Source organism: Malaclemys terrapin, chromosome 6 (genome assembly GCF_027887155.1).
Source record: "Malaclemys terrapin pileata isolate rMalTer1 chromosome 6, rMalTer1.hap1, whole genome shotgun sequence".
Lineage (NCBI taxonomy): Eukaryota > Metazoa > Chordata > Testudines > Emydidae > Malaclemys > Malaclemys terrapin.
The window spans coordinates 4,297,292-4,319,156 of NC_071510.1; the positions used below are offsets into that span (position 1 = coordinate 4,297,292).

At 47.6% G+C, this 21,865-nt stretch overlaps 1 protein-coding gene across 3 annotated transcripts in view; it reads left to right on the forward strand.

Annotated features, from left to right (window-relative positions):
* Positions 1–21,865, forward strand: part of ABCA1 (ATP binding cassette subfamily A member 1) — a 128,630-nt gene that overhangs the window by 20,713 nt on the left and 86,052 nt on the right. For 2 of the 3 annotated variants that reach the window (XM_054031636.1, XM_054031639.1), the window contains exons 2-5: positions 4,762–4,905; positions 10,603–10,696; positions 16,311–16,452; positions 17,901–18,019. In XM_054031636.1, the coding sequence (XP_053887611.1) occupies positions 4,840–4,905; positions 10,603–10,696; positions 16,311–16,452; positions 17,901–18,019 (421 nt within the window). In that variant the 5' untranslated portion in view covers positions 4,762–4,839. Of the gene's footprint in view, positions 1–2,547; positions 2,613–4,761; positions 4,906–10,602; positions 10,697–16,310; positions 16,453–17,900; positions 18,020–21,865 lie in introns of those variants that run through there. The other variant, XM_054031637.1, reaches the window with a different exon arrangement.

Here is a 21,865-nt window from a genome sequence, read left to right on the forward strand (position 1 = left end):
GATTTCTTGCTGTCTTGCTGGAGACTATGGGATATAGAAAAACAAATTATGCCATAGATTGAAAGGACCAAATTCTCTGTTGGTGTAAATGGGTGGCTATCCATTGACTTCAATAGAGCGGCCTCAATTTACACCGAGAGAATTTAACCTGTAGTAGTGAATGCAGAGAACCAAAGTTTACGTGCATGCCTCCAATCCTGCATTTGGTACTTCTGGGGTTCATGGTATGTACTAATGGCTCACAATGTTACTTGAAGGGGGGAGGCAGCCAGTCCCTGCTGAAACTGGCTGAATTCTGTTGTAGCATTGCACTCAGGGCCAGTGGAAGGATGTTTCGCGCCCTAAGCGAAACTTCCACCTTGCACCCCCCCCCGTGGCAGCTCCCCACCCTGAGGCGCTCACCCCTGCCCTGCCTCCTCCCCGAGCACACCGTGGCTGCTTCACTTGTCCACCTCCCAGGCTCGTGGCGCCAATCAGCTTAGGCCGCCCCCCCCTTTGCTGCAGGCGGCCCTCCCCGCGCTCCGCTGCCCCAGCTCCCTCCCCCTAAATGCCGACGACGACCGGGGCAGCCGAAGATCCGGCCGCCGCGGTCGCTGCCAAAGAAAATGGCGTCCCCCAAATTCTAGTGCGGTCGCCTAAATGGTTGCACCGGCCCTGCTGGCACTTGTCTATTGCAAGCGGGACTGGATTTTTACAGCTGTGCTGAAAGCCCATCAGAATAGGTGAGGGAGGAAATGCTGCTGGACTTTAAACTCTAGCTGACCTAGGGTGTCTGCTATTGCAAGGGTCTTCCCGCAGGTTGTTTTAATTCTCATCCTTTGGCAGTTGGAAAAACAAGTGTCTGAAATACCTGAAGGTGGCTAAGGGGGGCCATTTTGCACAGAGATTCTTACCCACTAGGAATCTCCTGATGCATTAGTATAGTAGTGAATTTGGGGAGCTACCGAAGTTATGTCCCACATGAACCAGATCTGTCAGCCTCTCAAGTCCGTTAAAATCCGAGCCAGCTTTAAGCATGCACGGAAGTGTTTTGCCCAATCTCTGTTGAGGTCTGACAGATACCCAGGATGTCTCCCTGTACGTAGTCAGATTAGTAGTCGTAGATGGCTGAGAGGTGGACGTGAACAGGTTTGTACAGTTTGGAATAACACATGCAGCACCCAGTTTATCTGGCAAGTCCTGGCTTTGTCCATCCTATGGATTTTTGGCCCAAACTTCCTCCTGTTCAGTTTCACTCCGCTGAGTGAATCTCTTGCGCCTAATAATGTCAGTTCTTGCTGTTTTGCCTCCAGATTCCAAGCGCAGGGTCTGGACAGTGGAGCATGGGCTCTGCCTGTTGCCCTGCTCCCATTCCAGGCCTCTGGTTTTCCACTGAAGTGGATTATCCCAACTACCTAGTGATTGCTTCTCAGCAGAAGCCTCCCATAAATTACTGCTTGAATTTCCATACTGCCTCTGTTGTGGGACCCGTGAGTATTGGAGCCAACGAATCTGGGCTAAGCTCTTGTTTGCTTAATGGGTGCAAGATCGGGCCCTATGCAAGAAAGGGATGAATCCTTTTTGCTGTGCTTCTATGGTAATTAGGAAAGAGGGAATCATGGATTCCTGGCCCAGGGACAGTGACTGTGTGGCAAATGCTTGAAAAATGAGTGTGTTCCATCTAGTTGCTAGGACATTTCACTTGAGTCGTCTTTGTACTGTTAAAAGCAACAGAGGGTCCTGTGGCACCTTTGAGACTAACAGAAGTATTGGGAGCATAAGCTTTCGTGGGTAAGAACCTCACTTCTTCAGATGGCATGCTCTTGCATCTGAAGAAGTGAGGTTCTTACCCACGAAAGCTTATGCTCCCAATACTTCTGTTAGGCTAGGTCTACACTACCCGCCTGAATCGGCGGGTAGAAATCGACCTCGCGGGGATTGATTTATCGCGTCCCGTTGGGACGCGACAATCGATCCCCGAATCGGCGCTCTTACTCCACCAGCGGAGGTGGGAGTAAGCGCCATCGACAGAAAGCCGCAGAAGTCGATTTTGCCGCCGTCCTCACAGCGGGGTAAGTCGGCTGTGATACGTCGAATTCAGCTACGCTATTCACGTAGCTGAATTTGTGTATCTTAAATCGACTCCCCCCTGTAGTGTAGATGTACCCTTAGTCTCAAAGGTGCCACAGGACCCTCTGTTGCTTTTCACAGATTCAGACTCACGGCTACCCCTCTGATACTTTGTACTGTTAGTGATCAGAGTCCGTGTCTGTTGCATTAAGATACCAGTAATGTTCAGATTGCTCGCTGAGGCTTGGAAAGAGAATGCTTTCAGCTGCCCTGCAGCACGAGCAGCGATGAGTGGGTAGAGGGGGTGGTAATGTTCCTACTTAGTTTCTTTCTTTTCTGGATTGTTTTGTTACAGCTTGAAATATTGAACATGGATACTTAACAGAGCCACGCTGCAATCTCTCTGTGATCCAGCAGGACAGTAAGCATGCTGTTGGTGGGAGGTGTTTGAGGAGAGTCCTTGGAGGCCAAAGCTTGTCCTTTGACCTCGTTGTCAGAGGCCAGATTTTTTCCTTTGGATGTTCTGCGGAGCCTGTCAGCACCTCGCTTTTAGGAGGTCTCTGGTGAGTGCCACGAACCAGATGTATGTGCAGCTGGAACGTCAGAGGCAGTGTTGTCCAACCAGAGGGAATCTAGAGTGAGGCATTCCCTTGGCAGAGAGCACTGAGGCATTTTCTGATTATGGAGAGGGGCAGCTGTGGATGAAGAACATTTCTAGATCCCACAGAATCCAATGACGTAAATGGACCTATACTGACTATATCCTTGAGGTGATTACGTGCTGACATTGATCACTTCTCTTAGATCCATGTTGTTTGTTGGTTCTTGTAGGGAGCCTCTTCTCTTGTTCTGCTCATTTGCTAGTGTTAAGCAGCACTGTTCTCCTACAACAGCGTGGTCATCCCAGGAATTTGATATAATAGCAGTTTGGTTTAATTCGTTTTGGTAGTTACATTATGAAAATGTCACTTTTCTCATCCAGGTTTTAATCTGAAGGTCACTGTGGTGTGTAGCTTTGTGATAATGATGTTTAGTCTTTGCCGAGATTAAAAAGAACTGATTGGTCTGGACGTTTATAGATTCAGATTTTTAAAGGCCAGATTATGATGATTTAGTCTGACCTCCTGCATAACACAGGCCAGAGAATTTCACCCAAGTTTTATGTTCCTATCTTGTTTATGAATTTTGGGAATGTTTTCACTGCACTTTGGAAGCAGGAATGCAATTTAGAATCCCTCTGCTGAGGCACTGGTATGTCAGAAGATTATCAAAAGCACGTGTGTTCTCCATGTAACTAATATCAAGGAGCGGTAGCTATAACTCAGTGTGTTTATATAACCAGCTAAAGCTTTGATAACCTAGAAAATCCACCCGATTAACTTATTGTACTATTAATTGACAGCAAAATAAATACTAGGGATTTGATTGTGTTATCCTGCACCTTGTGTAGTCACTTACACCAGTGCAAAGTGAGTGTGAAATGCTACAAGGTCAGAATACACCATGCTCACAACTGCCATGTTGATTTGGGAGCATTTAACATTCAGCACCGCTGTGAATGACTCTGCAAAGTGCAGAGCATTGGTTGATCAGACCCCTGTGTTGAGGAAGGTGCATCAGTGGCATCTTAGCAGGCATAGCACTACACCTCCCTAGCAAGGTTGGGAAGAGATGCTTTTCTACTGCCTTCACCCATCAGCGTAGATGCATTTGCTATTGCCTATGCCCTGGCCGGCTCCAGGGTTTTTGCCGCCCCAAGCAGTGCGTGCAAAAAACAAAGCCATGGTTGCGATCAGCTCTGCCGCTGCTTCAGTCTTCAGTGGCAATTCGGCAACTGGTCCTTCACTGAGAGAGAGAGAGAGATAGAGAGAGATAGAGAGAGATAGAGAGAGAGAGAGAGAGAGAGAGAGAGAGAGATAGAGAGAGAGAGAGAGAGATAGAGAGAGAGAGAGAGAGAGAGAGAGATAGAGAGAGAGAGAGAGAGATATATAGAGAGAGATATATAGAGAGAGAGAGAGAGAGAGAGAGAGAGAGAGATAGATATCCGCCGCCGAAGACCCGGACGTGCCGCCCCTCTCCGTTGGCCGCCCCAAGTACCTGCTTGCTGGGCTGGTGCCTGGAGCTGGCCCTGTCCCTGGCCCTGACATGCCTATTGTGTGCCATACGGAGAAGTGCTCGACTGACCCAATGTCTTCGGCCATTGATCAGTGCATAGCGCTGCCTTTTGCGAGTGATGCAGCTGCCAGAGTCTGGAGCTCTTAAAATAGCAGAACTCCCATCCAAATGGCCAGGCTTTCACCATTCTAAAAAATGTGGAGGGGAACACAAAAAGCCATTTTATGAGATCACGGTAGGGTTTGACCTGAAACGAGAGATTCTGCAAAGCAGCTGTAAGTAACCAGAGCTTTGTCTCCTAGTTTTGTTTGGTTTTTCTTTCCGATTTGATGGGCAGGAAGGAAGCTGGGGAATTGCCCTCCTGGGGATGGGGGGGTTTAGTTATTTATTTTAGTCTAGGAACTCCATGGGTCAAAGGCCGCACTCATTTGCACCCATCGCTGTCTGCAGGGCTGGATGGGGGTAGGCTGGAACAATTTGGCAGCAGCCCTGGATTCAGCAGGGGTGCGTGGGTGCAAGTGAGATTAGAATGTGGTACTTGTTCATTTGCTTTTTCTTTACAACTTAGTTTTTCCTCTCCTAATTTTTGCTCTCCAGTGAATGCCCAGCCACAGTGTCCCGGCCGTGTCCTGCCGCTGCTGCACAGGGAGAGCTTCCGGGGCTTGCTGAAGGAAGATGGCTTTCTGGACACAGTTGGGATTGCTGCTATGGAAGAACTTCACGTACAGGAGAAGGCAGACAGTAAGTTCGAGCCATTCTCTTTGTTTGCCTGCCTAAGTTGCAGCCTCATAACCCACCAGACATAGAAGAAAGAGCAAGACACACTGGTTCAGGATGTATCATGTAGAAATGTCCATATTCATATAATGGTCAGATTTTAGGCCTCTGAAAGGCCCCAATCCTGCAAGGTGTTGAATGACTTTAGTGAGGCTAAGCTAACCTTAGCTTTTTCTGTCTGTCTCAGTGATGCCAAGCATGCTGATGAAGACAGGAAATTCTGTGTAGTTGAGATTCTCCCACTTTATGCATTCTGCATCAGGTCCAGTCATACAGAGCCTGCTCTTCTAGCCCGTAGGTTCACAACCTGCAGTTTAAAACTGGTGCCCATCACATATTGATAGATTGAGGGGGATCCTTCCATGGAAAAGGCTGAGAACACCTCCTCTAGACCTTATGTCAGGGGTGGGAAAACTATGGCCTGGGGGCCGCATCCGGCCCTTCAGACGTTTTCATCCGGCTCTCGAGCTTCTGCTGGGGAGTGAGGTCTAGGGCTTGCCCCACTCCACATGTGCTGTGGCCACAGCACAGCTCCTGGAAGCAGCAGCATGTCCCCGCTCAGACTCCTACATGTAGGGGCAGCCAGGGAGCTCTGCACATTGCCCTCGCCCCAAGTGCCACCCCCGCAGCTCCCATTGGCCAGGAACTGTGGCCAATGGGAGCTGCAGGGGCAGCGCCTATGGACGGGGCAGCGCGCAGAGCCACCTGGCTGCGCCTCCGCGTAGGAGCTTGATGGGGGACATTCCGCTGCTTCCAGGAGCTGCTTGAGGTAAGTGCCGCCTGGAGCCTGCACACCTGACCCCCTCCTACACCCCAACCCCCAGCCCTGATCTCCCCCCCTCCCCCCCCTCCGAACCTCTCATCCCCAACCCCACCTCAGAATCCACACTCCCAGCTGGAGCACCCAGCCCAGAGCCCTCTCTTGCACTCCTGAACTCCTCATTTCTGGCCCCACCCCAGAGTTTGCACCTGCAGCTGGAGCCCTCTCTCCCTCCTGCACCCTAGCCCCCAGTTTCTTGAGCATTCATGGCCCGCCATATGATTTCTATACCCAGATGTGGCCCTTGGGCCAAAAAGTTTTCCCACCCCTGCCTTATGTGATTTCAGCAGAACTGCTCTTATAAGTAGAGGGCTGCAGCGTGACCAATAGTGCTCTTCTGTCCATTCATCTCTATAGCCCTATTTCTCCTTCTCATGCAAAACATGTCCAGGTCCAGATCCTCCCTTGGTGTAAATTAACGGAGCTCCATTGAAGTCAGTGGAGCTATGCTGGTTTGCACTAGCTGAGGAATTGACCCCTGTCTCTCAAGAATTCCTTATACCCATGCCTTCCGAGAGTCATGCCTTCTGAACAAAATAGAAGGTGGGTAAAGGAATTTAGTTTGCTTTAATCTGTATTGACCATGCAGAATAGACCAGTTTACTGGGCAACATGGACATAATTAGACATCTGGGGATACCACAAAAACTTAGTGACCTATATAGAAAATTCGTGAACCGTGTGACTGCCAATGAAAAAGGCCTTCTGGGTCTTCTCTTGGGCTGTGTTCTTGGTTGTCTTAATCCATGTTTTTTGGTACCATCTGGATAGCTTCGGTGCTGTAGTTTTCCTGGTTAGTAGCCCATTGGATGAGAGAGTGCTAATTTTTTTCATGAACAGTTAGCTTATAATGAAGGCCTCAAGCAGAGTAATTTTAGTGCCTTCTCTGGTGCCTGTCCCCAGGGCTTTTATCTTGCTAATGATCCAGCTGTGGGATCTGACTGGCAATACCAAGAGGGGAAAAATATTACGTGATAGAAACAAAAATGAGAGGAGAGGGCTCCCCATTACACCACTTTCACGGCTAGCTTGGGAATTCTCGGTCTGTATTGGTGTTGGAGGCTAGCATAAATGAGCATAGGCACATTGAAGTCATTTCTGATTGGCACCAGCCAAAGATCTGACCCAGAAAAGAGTTTGTGGGGTCACAGATGAAATATCCTTTTTACATCCCGCAAGAGCTCCTGTAATGAGCCAGCACCGCCTAAGTTTCCTATCCCAACGTCCAAGTTGGAGTGAGTTTGAGCTGCATTGCAAAGGCTGGGTTCAAAGCTCAGCCTGACGTGTGCAACTCCAGTGTTACGTTTGTGCTGTTGGAAGTTGCCCAGTACAAAGTATCCTGACTGCTCCCAGGGAAAGGAAAACCAGGGGCAGGGGTCACAGTTGTGCAAAAACGCACTGTTCTGATTCAACTCCCCTGATTCAGCACCTCCTCCTGCTCCTCTATTCCTTTGCAAATAGCTAGCTAAGGATCAGACCAATGTTCGCAGGCCTATACAGGCTGCTAGATCTCACTATCTAACTGGCCCCTCACATTGAGTTAGATCCTCGGCTGGTGTAAATCCGAGGAGCTACGTTGTCCAGCAATGAGAAAACGCCCACTGATTTCAGTGGGAGCAGAGTTAGACCCATGCTGGGAGTGTGCATGGCAATTCTGTCCCTGAGGAGTCTGGACTGGAGCTGAGGACGTGTGTTTAGAAGCTTTTCATTGCTATCTGCATGCCACGGGAGGCAACGTCATCTAGTAGTTATTGCGGAGTCCTGGCTTCCAGTCTAGACTTCCCGTGTGACCTTGTGCCTCTGTCTTCATGTGTAAAGATGGGGTTATTTACCCACCTTTGTAAAGGGAACAGTGGGTCTCCCTGTAATTAGCAGCAGGGAGACCCACTGAACTTTAGAAGCCAAAGGAGGATGTTTAGTTTTTTTTAGTTGATTGATGGGGAATGGAATGAAGCCAGCAACCAAAACCATCTTCTAAAACGCCATCCTAGGCATACGTTTATCTTCGGTGCATGCCTTTATTAAACCAGTATTTCAACGAAGTGGATGTTATCCAACCAGTCTGCTAGGCTTGGCAGACCAATGTTCCCTCTTATTTTTCCCATGCGTGTGCAGAATGAATTTTGTTAAGTGCACAATATGGAGGTGATGTGTGGTGGGGCTGGGGATGAGAGGTTCAGGGTGGGGAGGGGGCTCAGGGCTGGGGCAGAGGGTTGGGGTGCATGGGGGTGAGGGCTCTGGTGGGGCCAGGGATGAGGGGGTTGGGATGCAGGCTGCCCCAGGGCCGTGGTGGGGAGAGAGGACTCCCCCCAGCCCTCTCTCCCCACATCAGCTCTGGGGCTGGGGCAGGGGGTGGGGGGAGAGGCACCTCTCCCTGGCCGCAGCCCTGAGCACCTGTGCAGCCCTTGGTAGGCTGCTGTGCAGCTTAGCAGGAACTTGGGTGCAGACCCTCGGCTCCAGCCAAGCTCCATGGCGGCTGTGATGGAGCAGGACTTGTTATAACATGCTTCAGTGAACGGCAAGTTGGCCAATCAGCATCGATCGCCCCATTTTCAGACTGTTAAAAGCCTGGCACGTCGCCCACCACGATGTGCACCATTACCTGTCTAATTCTGTAATTACCACAATGGCTTGTGCAAACGGAGGATCTGTGAGTGACAATGGCAGCTTGATGCCATGGGGACAGGGCTATGAAGCTGACATCTTGTGCCAGCTGGGGGAGCTCTGTTTGACCCCTGGTCTGGCTCAGGGCTCTCGATAGTGGGGATTCCGAGTGACTCCTGCTTCCTCCTCCTGGCTTCTGCTCATGCGAGTCCCGTTGCTGCAGGAGTGAAGGGAAGCTGGTTGGTAGCCTTCATCCTCAGCGAGGAGCTTCAGGAATAGCCACCCCCACCACTGAGCCCCAGTCGTCTTCAGCAGCGTGGAGCCCAGCTGCAGACGCTAGTAGGGAGGAGAGGATAACCTAGTGCTACCCCTCCTGTTCCTTATTGCAATGGAAAGTCCGACCTGCCCAGCAGCAGAAGGAGGACCCAAGGAAAGGAAGCGAGAGGCAACTATGAACTTCCTAGCTCTGTTTCCGGGGATGCCTGAGTGGGACCATGGTACGGCGTTGTGCTGCAGGAAGCATGTTCCCATTAGCGCCTCTGTCCCCCTGGCACTCGCTGACTTGTAAACCCGAGTAGCCCGAAAGGGGGCTCTGCCATATGTATAGGGACTGGTGAGATTCTCCTCCCTTTGCTTTGTAAAGGTGGAGCTCCAGGGTTACTACCGCGCCCTGTGAACGTCACTTCAGCAGTAAATAGGCAGTGTGCTTGTGGCAAGTAGTGGTTAGGAAACAGTGCTGTTAGCCTGTGAGGCAAAGCCTCCTAAGAGACCTAGATTCCCAGCTTCCATTAATTGTAATGGGAACTGGGCCTCCAGGGCCAGCTGTGGGAATCTGTCGGAATGGCTTCCCTGGCAGGTGCAGATAGCATTTGGGTTAATGCACCATTGCCTTAATGCACAGGGTGGGTTTAGCTTGAGTGATGGTAAATACCCGGACTCTGCCTGGAGTGTCCTGTATTGAATGGCAGGGGACTAATTTTGGTTGTTCATGATGCAGTATGTGGGGTTCTGCCTTGTCCCACTGACCTGTGCACATGTGTAAGGACAGAACTGAAATCTTGCTTGAGGGTTTTAAGTGAGAGGTAAGGGCTGAGCCAACAAATGATCTCCATGTTTGTAAAAGTGGGAGACGTTTGAAAAATGCAAAAGGAGAACAACTTTAAATTCTTAGTTTTGATCTTACCTTAGGGCTAGCGTGTGTAGACAAGCTTTCTGGGCAGCAAAACTTAGGGGAGGAAGGAACTAGACAGGTACACAGACATTCTAGGTTCAGTTTCTGGCTCCAGCACAGACATTCTGCATGAACTTGGGTAATTCACTCAATGTCTCTGTGCTTCAGTCCCCCATCCAGATAACACTATAGGGATAATACTCTCTTCTCCCACCCTTTGTCTGGTCCATGTAGATTGTTGCAAGCTCTTTGCATCAAGAACGGTCTCTCACTATGTGTATGTGTAATGCTGACAGACCCAGGTCGTCATCAGGTGGGATCAAACCAGGGACCTCTGGAGCCTAGTGCATGAGCCTCGTCTACTGCATGAGCTAAAAGCCAACTGCCTATTAGCTAAGTCTGTAGAGCAGACTCGTTTTCTCTGTCTCTAAGTGGTCTCGGTGCCACTAGATGGGACAGAACACCACACCCAGGAGGTGTGTGGGTTACATATGTACAGTGTCTAGCACAATAGACCCCCAGTCTGCTGGGGGCCTGTAGGGACGAACAAGGTATAAATAATAATTTGTAGACTGAAAATGACAGTATGGGATCAATTGTGCCCTAATGTGTGCCATCAGTGGTGTTATTCCAGATACACCCCACTGTAACTAACAGCTGGAACTGAGTCCCTAGTTCTTGGGTAAAGGTTTAGGGCTTTGCGGGGGGAACTCCACTTCTCAGCTATCCCGAACATAGGAGGCCAAACTTTCAGCTAGTTGGCTGTGAGATGCATTGGGGGTAAGCATCATTTCTTCACCCAGCAGACTGAAGTTTTCAAGAATGAAAACCAGCCAGAAGTAAGCCCTCTCCAGTATGTTTTGCATAGTCCGTGGAAGTGGCACTTAACCCCAAAAGGCTCTTGGAATCCATAGCAAACAGAGTCACTGACTCTGAGAGCCCCTAGTCAGAGAGCCAGTGTGAAGCTTACAATATTTCTACTGACTTGTACATGGCTTGTACGTGATCTCCACTCCCTCGGGGTTTTTAATATGAAATCCTAATGCTGTCTCTTTTTTCTTTCCAGTTTCAGCTGCTGATTGAAGTTGCTTGGCCTCTCTTTATCTTCTTTATACTGATCTCCGTACGCCTTTCGTATCCGCCCTACGAACAACACGAATGTAAGTAGCAAAGGAGGCTTCGTACCAAGGGCAGTCGATTGTTTCATGGCTTGGAGGGAATGCCGTTTGACACACTGTGATCAAAGCTTAATCAGGGCTGTTTACCAACACCTTTCCTTCCCCCTCCAACTGCCACCAAAGGGAATCTTGGGGGGTCATGCCACGTGTGGCCTGTTGCTCCAGCATTGTACCGAGCTGCTGCTTCTCTTGGGCGCATTTGCCATTTATATTATGTTGGCCTAAGCAGGTGCTGTATGAAAACATCTAGCTCAGGGATCGGCAACCTTTGGCACGTGGCTCGCCAGGGTAAGCCTCCTGGCGGGCCGAGCCGGTTTGTTTACCTGCCGCGACTGCGGGTTCAGCAGATCGCGGCTCCAACTGGCTGTGGTTCGCTGCTCCAGGCCAATGGGGGCTGCAGGAAGCAGCAGCCAGCACATCCCTCAGCCCGCACTGCTTCTCGCAGCCCCCATTGGCCTGGAGCAGTGAACTGCGGCCAGTGGGAGCCGTGATCGGCTGAACCTGTGGACGTGGCAGGTAAACAAACCAGCCCGGCCCGCCAGGGGGCTTACCCTGGCGGGCCGTGTGCCAAAGGTTGCCGATCCCTGATCTAGCCTGTGGGAATCCTCTGGAAAGCCCCTCAGCCTTATTCTCCATCCTTGGTTGGTGAGTCTCCCTTCAACAAAAATGGACACATTCAGAGCAGCATGTGACTGGAGTGGCTTTAAGCAGTCTGGCTCCTGCTACGTGACAGAAAATAGTAACCTGGGTTACCAGTTGTAATATGGCAGTGCCCTAGCATGACTGATGTACGTTTTGGGACCAGTTGGTATAGCCCAGGTGTTAACCATGTTCCTAAGCAGTATAAAGGCCTGCAGTGTGCTGTAGCACAGATGTTCAGGGGCGTGCCGAAAACATGGCTGTCTCCTCAAGCCACAGACTGACCCAAATTGTGCGAGGGCACTGCTGTGCTGTAACTGAGTCCCCCCCAGATGAGACTTTCACCTGCCCCTCTCCCAAATGGCAGACGTCAGCAGTTGGACTCTGCTGCCCCACAAGGCTGTCTGCAGGCAGTTCATACAGAGGAGCTTGCAGGGCTGAGCACTTCCTTGCAAGCTTGCTGACACAAGCAGAACCATCTTCCCCATGAAGCGTTCAGAACACTGACTGCCAGCCTGTTGGGAAAGGGGACAGTGCAACTTCCAGCGAGGGTATGGGAAAGATAAGACAGTGTGGTCCAGTGGGTAGGGCACAGGACATGGAATCTGGAAACCTGGGTTCTGTTTCTAGCTCTGCTGTCCTGCTGTATGATCCTGGGCAAGCCACTTCCCCTCTCTGTGCCTCTGTTTGCCCTCCCACCAGCTGGCTGTCTTGTCTAGTTAGATAAGATCTCTAGAGCAGGGGGGCAGTTTTATATGTGACTGTACAGCGACCAGAACAGTGGGCCCTGATTTCAGCCGGGGCTAGGGCTACTGCAATATACATATTAAAGAATATAAAAACACCAGGGACTAGGTTAGCTCAGCAGACTCTGCGATAGTCAGCTTATCTTAGGGGCCTTGCTTCCCATCTTGAATCACGCGCAGCTTTTTGTCTGGGGAAAACGGGTTTGCATTGTCTTTTTAGATCATCTGTGGACATAGAGTAGTCCTCTTTAGCTTCCTCTTGCCTCTTTAAAAGACTTGCTATCCTCCCTTTAGTTCCAGTGACCTCTTCTTCTATCCTCTGGGATGCTCCCTGTTTAGTGAGCCTGATTTGCTGGTCAGCACTGTGCCCAGGCTTCTCATGATAACCTCCGCTTGTCAGCAGTCAGCTGTCTGGGGAAGGGCTCCTTGTTTATCTTTCCTTTACCTGATTACTCCTAGGTTAGGCCTAATGCCCAAGTTAAGAGAATTTTGCTCTCCACAGAATGCACAGGGGAGTCCCAAGTGTTCGGTTTTTAAAATGCAATATAACAATGGATTATTATGAAAAGAGCTTTGCTGCATTAACACAATATTCCCACACGTGTGCCTGCTGTACAGAATGCACATTGCCTGGTAGAGCTTCAAGCCAGCTGGGAATCCCTTCACAGAGAAATATTTTATTCATGCTCTGGCTTCCAGCAAAGCTGAAGTGCTGATGTTTGCAGTTTTCCATTATCCAGCAAACTCTGGACATAGTCAGCCTTGTGGGTTTTCTTTTTTGGCCTAACTAGCCTATTGCGGTCTTTAATGCTTGGCAGGCACCGGAAATTTCCCTGGGTGAAATGTCATGCTTTTGCACTCCTTGAGACATTCCTACTCTCTTTCCTTACAGAGCCTTAGGATGGTGTTAGTGGAGACAAGGGCATTAGGGCACCTGAAACTCAGGGAAAGCAGATGGGCTCGGTCAGCCAGAGCCTCAGTTGGTGTACATCAATGTTGGTGTACACAATGATGCCCATTTACACCAGCTGAAGTTCTGGCCCTGTGTGTAGCCTGAAAGCCAGAGGTATTTTCCCTGTTCAGACTTGCACTCAAATTTGCATATACTGCCCTAAATCCTTTCCTTTAACCCTGCTGGCAGGAGCTGAATTTTAATCAACCATTGTTTGATATGGAATCCTTCCCTTTTATTTAATAATGTTCTATTTTTTGAGGCTTTTAGCAGGAAGTGTGGAGTGGCATCCGACAACTTTTAATTCACTCTTTGAGTTAACATCTTTCCTTTCATTTAATAGCTTCCGAGAATAAGCAACTGGATTCTTTCTTTTAAGCCTCTCTCTAGTGCAGTTCAGTTTCATTGAACGTTCACTCATTTGCAAACAGACATGGATGAATCTTGTAAAGTGGAATGTTCTCTTGTTGAATCGGGAGCTGGGCTATAGAGAAACCTTGAAATCAGGTCACAGTGAACTCTGTGGCAACTCTGCATACGTTTTTAGAGGAACCGAGTTATATGCAGTGGTGATCCTGTACAGTGTATGAAATGACTTGCAGACAATTACAAATTATAATAGTAACTAGGAAATGTGAAAACACTTTCAAACTGAGAGATATTAAATATTTTATGGTGCTGAGCATGGTTAAAAACAAATTGTCATCTGTCTAATCTTATCTGAAAAGGACAAGAATGTAACCAAGGGTTGAGTCATGTATTAGTCTAAGCCTTTGCCATTCAGGATTTTGATAATTTTTAACAGCCTCGACTGGTTGAAGCACTCTTATCTGATCTAGTCAGCAAGATTTCCCCCCCGCCCCCCCCCCCCCGTATATATGATAGTTATGACTTCCACCATAGTCAAGTGATCGTTATGACTTCCACCATAGTCAAGCCAAACAGACCATTGCAAATGTATCTCTGTGGTGAGATTGCTGTCTTTATCTTGTGGAAGCTTACTTTTTTTTAAAATCTGCCTCCTGAGGATTTCAAAACATGTTGTGCTCAGAAAAAATCTGCATTACTTTAAACATGACTGAAAAAGAAGAGCAGTGTTTGCAGCTATGTCACTGAAGGGGAATGCTGGCGTTCTGGGTGCTGCACTTCTAAATGTAGAGGATGCCTGCTAGCTTTGTGTTTTGGTTCACATGCAGAATGCAACAGAGTGAATCACAATGTACATGACCTAGTGGACTTCGCATTTGTTCTTTCTTTGCGAATTTCCTTAATCTGAAATGGAAGTCAGAGCAAAATAAGCGTTTTGCTCTTTGTGCCTGGGGAAACTTAAAAAAGGAAACTGGTTTGGTTTAGTTTAAATTCCATCTTTGTCACCAAAGAGCTCAGAGAGGGTGAAGAAGCTTCCTGGTTTATAAAGAAGAAAATTTGAAAGTGAAAGTCCCACTCATGGAACTGTGGAAGATTTTCAGTTTACTAGAAAGGGGTAAGAAATTGAATCCTAGAATCCCAACCTTCAATAGTAATTTTATGCAAATACTATTAAAGATAACGGTAGGTGACGATCTCTTTTCCTAGCACTGGTGGGAAAAGTCATTTTGCCTTCTGTGTACTGAAAATGTCCCAGCATTTCCTTTCAGTTACATGGCCATAAGAAGGTAGCCTCTATCGTCCCATCATTGGTAGGAGAGAAGACCCAAGATATCCCTGTGAAACACTGTCATAAAGCTCACAGCCATGAGTAATTTACATCATTGCCTTAATAGCTCTATATGAGGCAGTCCGAAAAACTTGAGGGGTGATTTTTTCCCCCCTTTCGTCTAAAAAGACCCTCAGTAACAAGAGCTGGGGTTTGCAAAGGAGCCAAAAAGCTGGAAGCAAATGGGAGTTGGGTTTCTAACTCTTAGGTGCCTTTGAAAACCCTGCCCTAGAGGTATTGCCCAAAAGCCAAGTCGTGGTGAGTTAGTAGTGACACCCACCTCACTGGTGGACCAGTGCAGAAACTCTCCTGCTTTCCTGGCATTGCAGTGGTATGGGCTGAGTTGGAAGTACCTTTAAAAAATAAAATGGGAATCGATTAGACAGTGGCCCGAATGTTGAATCCAAACACCCCTGCTATAGGGGTTCAAAACCAAAACGCAAATTCAAATGTTGCATGCAGCCCTGAGCCAAATTCTCCATTAACTGCAGGGTAAATCCACAATGACTTCATTGGCTTCAAGAGACGTGTGTGCACACAGAGCTGCCAAGCTCTGAAGTTCTGTGTAGAATGTCACTTATTACCCTGCATGGCATGCCTGGAGTGACCGGATAAGGGCAGGGAGGAGTCTTTATCTCAGACATGGCAGGAACAAGGGGTAGGAGGGACCCAGGGGCAGCTTGAAAGGTGGAGGGAGCCAGGGCTGACCGGGGAGCCTGAAGAAATTTAGTCTGCCTCTAGTTCCTACTGTGGGGAAGAGCCCAACAATCTACTTTTGCCAAGGGGCAGAAAGGGGGGAAGAGAGCAGTTTTGTTCCCTTCCCCTGCACAAAGTGCAGACCTTGCTTCTCGCCCCTTCTGGCTGCCTGCCAGCAGCAGTGTCTGCTATTTTCTAGCCTGCAAGGGAAGCTGCTCCCTTCATCCATGCAGCTGAAGGGAGAATTTACCCTGTGAGCTTTTCTTTGCTCTGACTGCTCTCTCTGTGTTAAAGCATCTGCTAGGACATGAGAAACCAGGGATTGATGAGGAGGGAATTTGGAGAACATTTTAGCTCCAAATTCGGGGCCAGGTCTTGCATTCCTTGTTCACTCCGAACACCTGTCAATTCAGTGTTGCCAAGTCTCTATTTATTTTATTTTAAGTGTGTGTCACAATTTTTGGGGTGTGTGTGTGTGTGTGTGTTTTTTCCCCCCTGCAAGTCCCAGCTCCTGGAATCCTGTGATTAAGTGAGAATTTCCACTTTCAATCAAAAAAAAAAAAAGTTTCTAACCCTTATGGGAGACAAGCTTGAAAACATAACCCAAATGCCCTCAAAAGGCTGAAATCTGAAGGCAAAGAAAAGGAGTCCCATATTTATTATTTTTAAAATCTCATAAGTTTTGGGGGCTGGACTCCTGATCTCTCAATGCTTGTTGATGTATTGTTGATTTCAGTAAGAGGTTACCGTACATAATGAGCACGGATTGGACCCTGTGCTGTCACACATCTCTCCCATTTCCTGGCTACGTTTCCAATTTTGGGAACAAAGGTGTAACTTTTCCTAACATTTGCCCCTCTGTTCTAGGTCACTTTCCAAACAAGGCCATGCCTTCAGCGGGAACCTTGCCCTGGGTCCAAGGGATTATCTGTAATGCCAACAACCCTTGCTTCCGCTACCCAACACCCGGGGAATCCCCAGGTGTCGTTGGAAACTTCAACAGGTCCATGTAAGTACAAGATCTTGCTTTTCCTTGTGATCATTCTCAGGGGACAGCCAGTCAAGCGTAAGTTGAGAGTTGTGGGAATAGCAGCTGGGGGTTAGATTGGAATTCAGGGCTAGATTACTTCAGTCACCACCAAGTGCTGTGTTCTGTGGTGGTGGTTTCCTGCAGCTGGACTTTGAAGGAACCACACAAAGAACCCATGGCTGCAGGACGCAGCAAGTCATGTTATAGATCGCAAATGATTGTGCAAACCCAGTATAATGTATAGGAGCAAATCCTGCCGTCCTCACTCAGTATTTACTCGGGCAGAGCTCCCAGTGAAATAAGGAGTTTTGCCTGAGTAAGGAATTAATATAAACAGAGGTAGAATTTGGCCTATAGAGAAACGAGTCAGGCCTATTCCTTGACTGAGCAGCTGTTTAGTTTGGGAGATGCCAGGTTATGGACAGGGTGTGGCCTTTTCCCTGATTTCCCAGCTACAGATAAATCACTGGCAAGTTGTAACAAAGGCACTAAAAACCCCACCAAAGCTGTTGCATCTTGTACGTGTAAGGGCAGGAACAATAGTGGTGGTCTGGAACAATGGCCACTAAGGACTCCTGAGCAATGAGTGGGTGAGCGAGACGGAGGAGTGTGCACCTTCTGCTAGTCACCAAGGAAAATACACCGATCATACGTACGATGTGCGTGTATGTAACGTGAATAGCTTTTGAGTACAGCCTTATGTTAGGGGTTGGTGTGACTCTGCATTGCTCCCAGGGGAGCACTGGGAAGCATTGCTTCTCAGAGATGCACCGTATTCCCTGGGTTCCCCAGTCTGTGGGGGAAATTCACAGCATATGGCACCATGGAGAAGCCTTGTCCAAGTGGTCCCAGTGGGATGACATGCCAAGGCAGGTGTGCTCTGCTGAGTGCAGGGACTCCAGCTGTGGTTGGCATCCTTGTGCCCTTCCCTTACCATCTCACTGTGCCCATGGGATGGTCCGCCCCAATCTGTCCCTAAGACCAGGGCTATAATTGCAGAACAATCGGAGTTCAGGGTCAGTTGACTTTGTCTACCTGGAAAAGAATTGTAAAGAAAAGGGGATGTATTTGTCGAGGTGCTCTACAAGCAGTGTGTTTACAAACAGCTGAGTGTTTTATTGTAGCAGAAAAAAACAGACAAACCTACCAGAAGCACCTCACATCCCCCTCATCTTAAATAACTGCTTTCAAATAACTTGAAGGGTCCCAGTGCAGTGTTTTTTAAATCTTTCATTAAAGGCCATTTTTATTTAGGCTTCCTCACTTTGGCCCCTGGAGGTCGCTTAGCAAAGGTTTCATGGTACAGGAGAGGGTTGTCTTTGAATATAAACTAATTCAGACATAAAACTGAGCCTGTGGAAGTTGGTGCAGATGGCACCACATGGCGAATGATTGCATTGTTTGCTTTTTCCATCCCTGTCCTGCAGCATTTCCCGCTTGTTCTCGGATGCCAAGAGGTTACTCTTGTACAGCCAGAAGGACAGCAGCTTAAAGGATACTCAGAAACTCCTGGGAAAACTGCAGAAGCTTGGGAACTCTGGCTCAGGTAACTCAATGGGGAAAAAGAACATTGTACATTTGGTAGTTTGTAGTTTGCTGCTGCTGTTAGCCGGCACCTTTTAAAATGTATTTTTGCAGCGGGTGGAAAGGGCATAGTGTACGTTCATTGTCCTTGCTCATCAGAGCCCACCCTAAAACCTGTTCTCCAGGATCAGTGTTCTGTGCTCCTTCAGTCTCTTTCTGGCCTACGGCAGCCAACTGCAGCAGCTGTTTTTTTTTAATGTAAAATTGCCGTCCTCAGAGAGCTGCAGTGATCCTCATTTGAGAAATTGCCAATGTTGTAGCCTGTTGCATGCATTTTTGGAAAATACAAGTTTGTTAGGGATTTCAAAGGCAAATGACAAACTAGCAAAGCCCGTTTTCCAATATGGCTGGCACTGGCAGGAAAAAACCGAACAACAAATCAAAGATACAAACGAACATGGGTGTGAAACAGCTGAAGCGGAGCCATAGCATGCTAAATCAAAGCAGAATATTATCTGAAATAATTACCCCACTTTCCTTCTAATGTGTATTTAGGGCACTTAGTTATGATGTAGTCTAGAAGGAGTTAGACAGCATTTTGTTTTGGAAACTGATCAATCTTAGGTACTTGTATGCCCTCCATTACTGTAGTATCTGAATGCCTTATAGTGTTTCATATATTTATTCTCACAACACACTGATGGGGGAGGGAAGTGCTATTTTCCCCTTTCTCAGATGGGGAACCAAGGCACAGAGAGGTCAAGGGACTTGCCCAGGGTCACACAGAAGGCTATGGCAGAGCAGGGAACTGAACCAGAGTTTCACGCATCCCTGGCTAGTAACATTCTTCCTCGTGTCAGTGTAAATGCCATCTAATTGGGCAGCCTTTATTAAGAGTTGTGTACTCCCTTTTAAAGGAATAAATATTTATTCTATAGGTTATTTTTCATATACTGCCTATGTTCTGCCTCTCCTATTAGAAATGGTGATGGGGGCCGGGGTTGGTTTAAAAAAGTAACTTTCTAAAAACAAATGGAAGCATCAAGTTGTGGACGTGCCTCTAGGCCTTGATCCTTCAGCTGCCTCTGCACAGCCAGGCTCCTGCACGCGTGTGGAGCCCTTCTGAAGTCAGTGGGATTTAAGTAGATGCGTTAAGTTAAGCACATGCTTAAGTGCTTTGCAGAATCTGGGTCTTAATGAGGAACTGCATGATTTTATTACTGTGACACTTCTCCTACATGCACTATTTGGTGTCCATTCATGATTCTTGTTTAGGCCCCAGTCCTGCACAGACATAACTTGAGGCACTGCAAGTAGCTTATCATGTCAGAGTTAGACTATATACTCTTTGGAGCCGGGCTTGTCTCTACTTCATTTCACATCCTTGAGCACTCAGACAGGTGGGGGTATGTATTAGGACTCGATATATCCACTAATATATCCTGGGGGCGGGTGACTAGAATAGAACTGTGCACAAGGTTCATTTAGAGATTCAAAACACCCCAGATCAGGGCTCTGCGGCTTCTGGGCTCTAAGCAGACCAACAAACACCAGCCTAGGCCTACAACATTTCCAGCTTGTTTCCTTCCCTTCTGTCATAGGCCATGTCTGCACCTTTTGCTTTACCTTTGTCTTTGGGGCACCAGTTGTTGAAACCCCTCCCTGTCATGCCCCCACCTCAGGTTTCTAGGGGCCCTAAATGGCTGCTCCCCCTTGTTTCTCCTTTGGGGGCTGACCAATAGGGTCATTGTCTTGTGGATTTTGGGCGCCAGGTCTCTAGAGCACAAGGAAGCAGCTTGATTTGCTTGCTCAGAAGGAGAAACACACACTCCTTGCTTCTTCCCACCCCCGCCACACTAACGAGGGGGTCCCAAATCTTCATGCCCCAGGTGTGTTCAAGACAGCTGCTATTGACAATTACTCAATGCCTCCTGCAGAGTGAGTCTATGCCCTCGTCCTACGTGCGTGTGCTTGGAGAGGAACTAAGCATGAGACTTTCTAAAGTGATTTTTGGATGCTTCCATTTTTGGGTGCCTGACTTGAGACCCCTTAAAGGAGCCGGATTTTCCAGAAGGTGAGTGCTTAGCACTTTGTGAACATCAGCCCCCTTTTAAGGTGTCTCAAGTTGATCACTGAAAATTTGAGGCACATAAAATTTTGGAAAAATCTTGTCTACATTTTACTGGTATGTTTCGTCCCCCTTGAAAATCCATGACTGAACTCCTGTTGCCTTCAGATGGTGCAGAAGCAAGCAGTGTCCTAACTGGGAAGAACAGTACTTGCCAAAACCATACCCCGAGGGCGTGCTTTGATATATTTGGTGTAGGGAAACTTGCAATGTGAATCCCGTTTGGACGTTTAAAGAAATCTAATCAGAGCCACAACGCTGGGAAGGCCAGAGGGAGGGGTTATAGTCATGAGTGGCTCGCATAGAGGAGCTCGGTCAGTACAAGTCAAAGCAAGGATGCTCATTGTGTGATTCTAATGCTTGATGAATTGATTGTAAAAACACAGCTCAGAGCAAACACAGTAAAGAGCTTCTTTCTATAATAAACTAAGTGGGGGGGGGGGAATCAACCAATTCAATTGTGTAAGTAAAACACCCACCAGATTAGCTGTGATTCTGAATGTTTTGAACATGACAGACCCTCTCTTGTTGGTGTGGCAGAGAGAACAAAGCCCAATTGTCCCTCCCATGTTACTCACTTACAAACTCTTCATTAAAACAAGTCTGGAAGTTCCCTGTCAGCCCCTCCTGGGCCTGACCCTTTCTCCAGCCACATACAATAAAAGATCTTTCAGTTGTCTGACACGGATGACCATTTCTTGCAGGACCAAGAGGAGGATGAGAGATATAGGGGGTGCCCTACTAATCCCTGCCACCCACCATTGGCCTCTTTAATGGGGTTCACTGATTGTGTTTGATCAAAGCTTATTGTTAGAAATTTGTTGGGGTTTTATTTATTATTATTATTTATTATTATTATTATTGATCAAAAAATTTCAAAGCTTTTATTAGTGGGAAAAAATGGTCTTTTTGCATGGAAAACATGCAGAACACTTTCACCCTTGAGGTTTTTCATCTAAATAAAACATTTGTTTTAAAATCAAAGTGAATTTTTTTCACTTTTTGATCAGTTCACTGTTTCTCTCCCTATTTTTTCCTAGTTTAAAAAAAGGGAAAGGGGGAAAACTCTAAAAACTGAAGTTAAACAAAATTTGAATCAAAACGAATAATTGTATAAATTGAACATGTCCATGAAAAATGTGGAAAAAAAAAAAAAGAACTTTTAGGAGAAAGAAATGAAAATACTTAGCGTTTTGACTAGTCCTCATTTATTATGAATGATTAACACTTACCATAGTAATTAAAGGCCTGAGCCAGCTCTAGGCCCCATTGTGCGAGGTGTTGGACAAATACCTAGCATGGGGCAATATTGCATCATAAAGGTTTTTGTCAGTTATAGGAAAGGAGTGAGGTCACAGCTTATCCAGGAAAAATCCCCTACTTGCCCCTCCCTTTCCCCCCCAATGAGGAACTATTTAAGGTTATTTTCTTCTTCCAGCCCCTTGAATTAAAACGTAATCACTATGGACCAGCCTCTATCTCTTGTACTACCATGGCCCTCTGTACTGTTGTGTGTGAGCACCACACATTCTTAAATAGCCACACCACATGCCTGTGAGATAAGGAAGTGCTGTAATATCCCCCTTTTACAGCTGGGGAACTGAGGCAGAGAGAGTAGGTGACATGGCCAAGATTTTACAGGAAATCTGTGGCAGATCAGGGAACCAAACCTGGGTTTTACAACTGGACCAGCTTTCCTCTGCTTTGTCACACACTGGATTTATACCACTGTAACTCCAT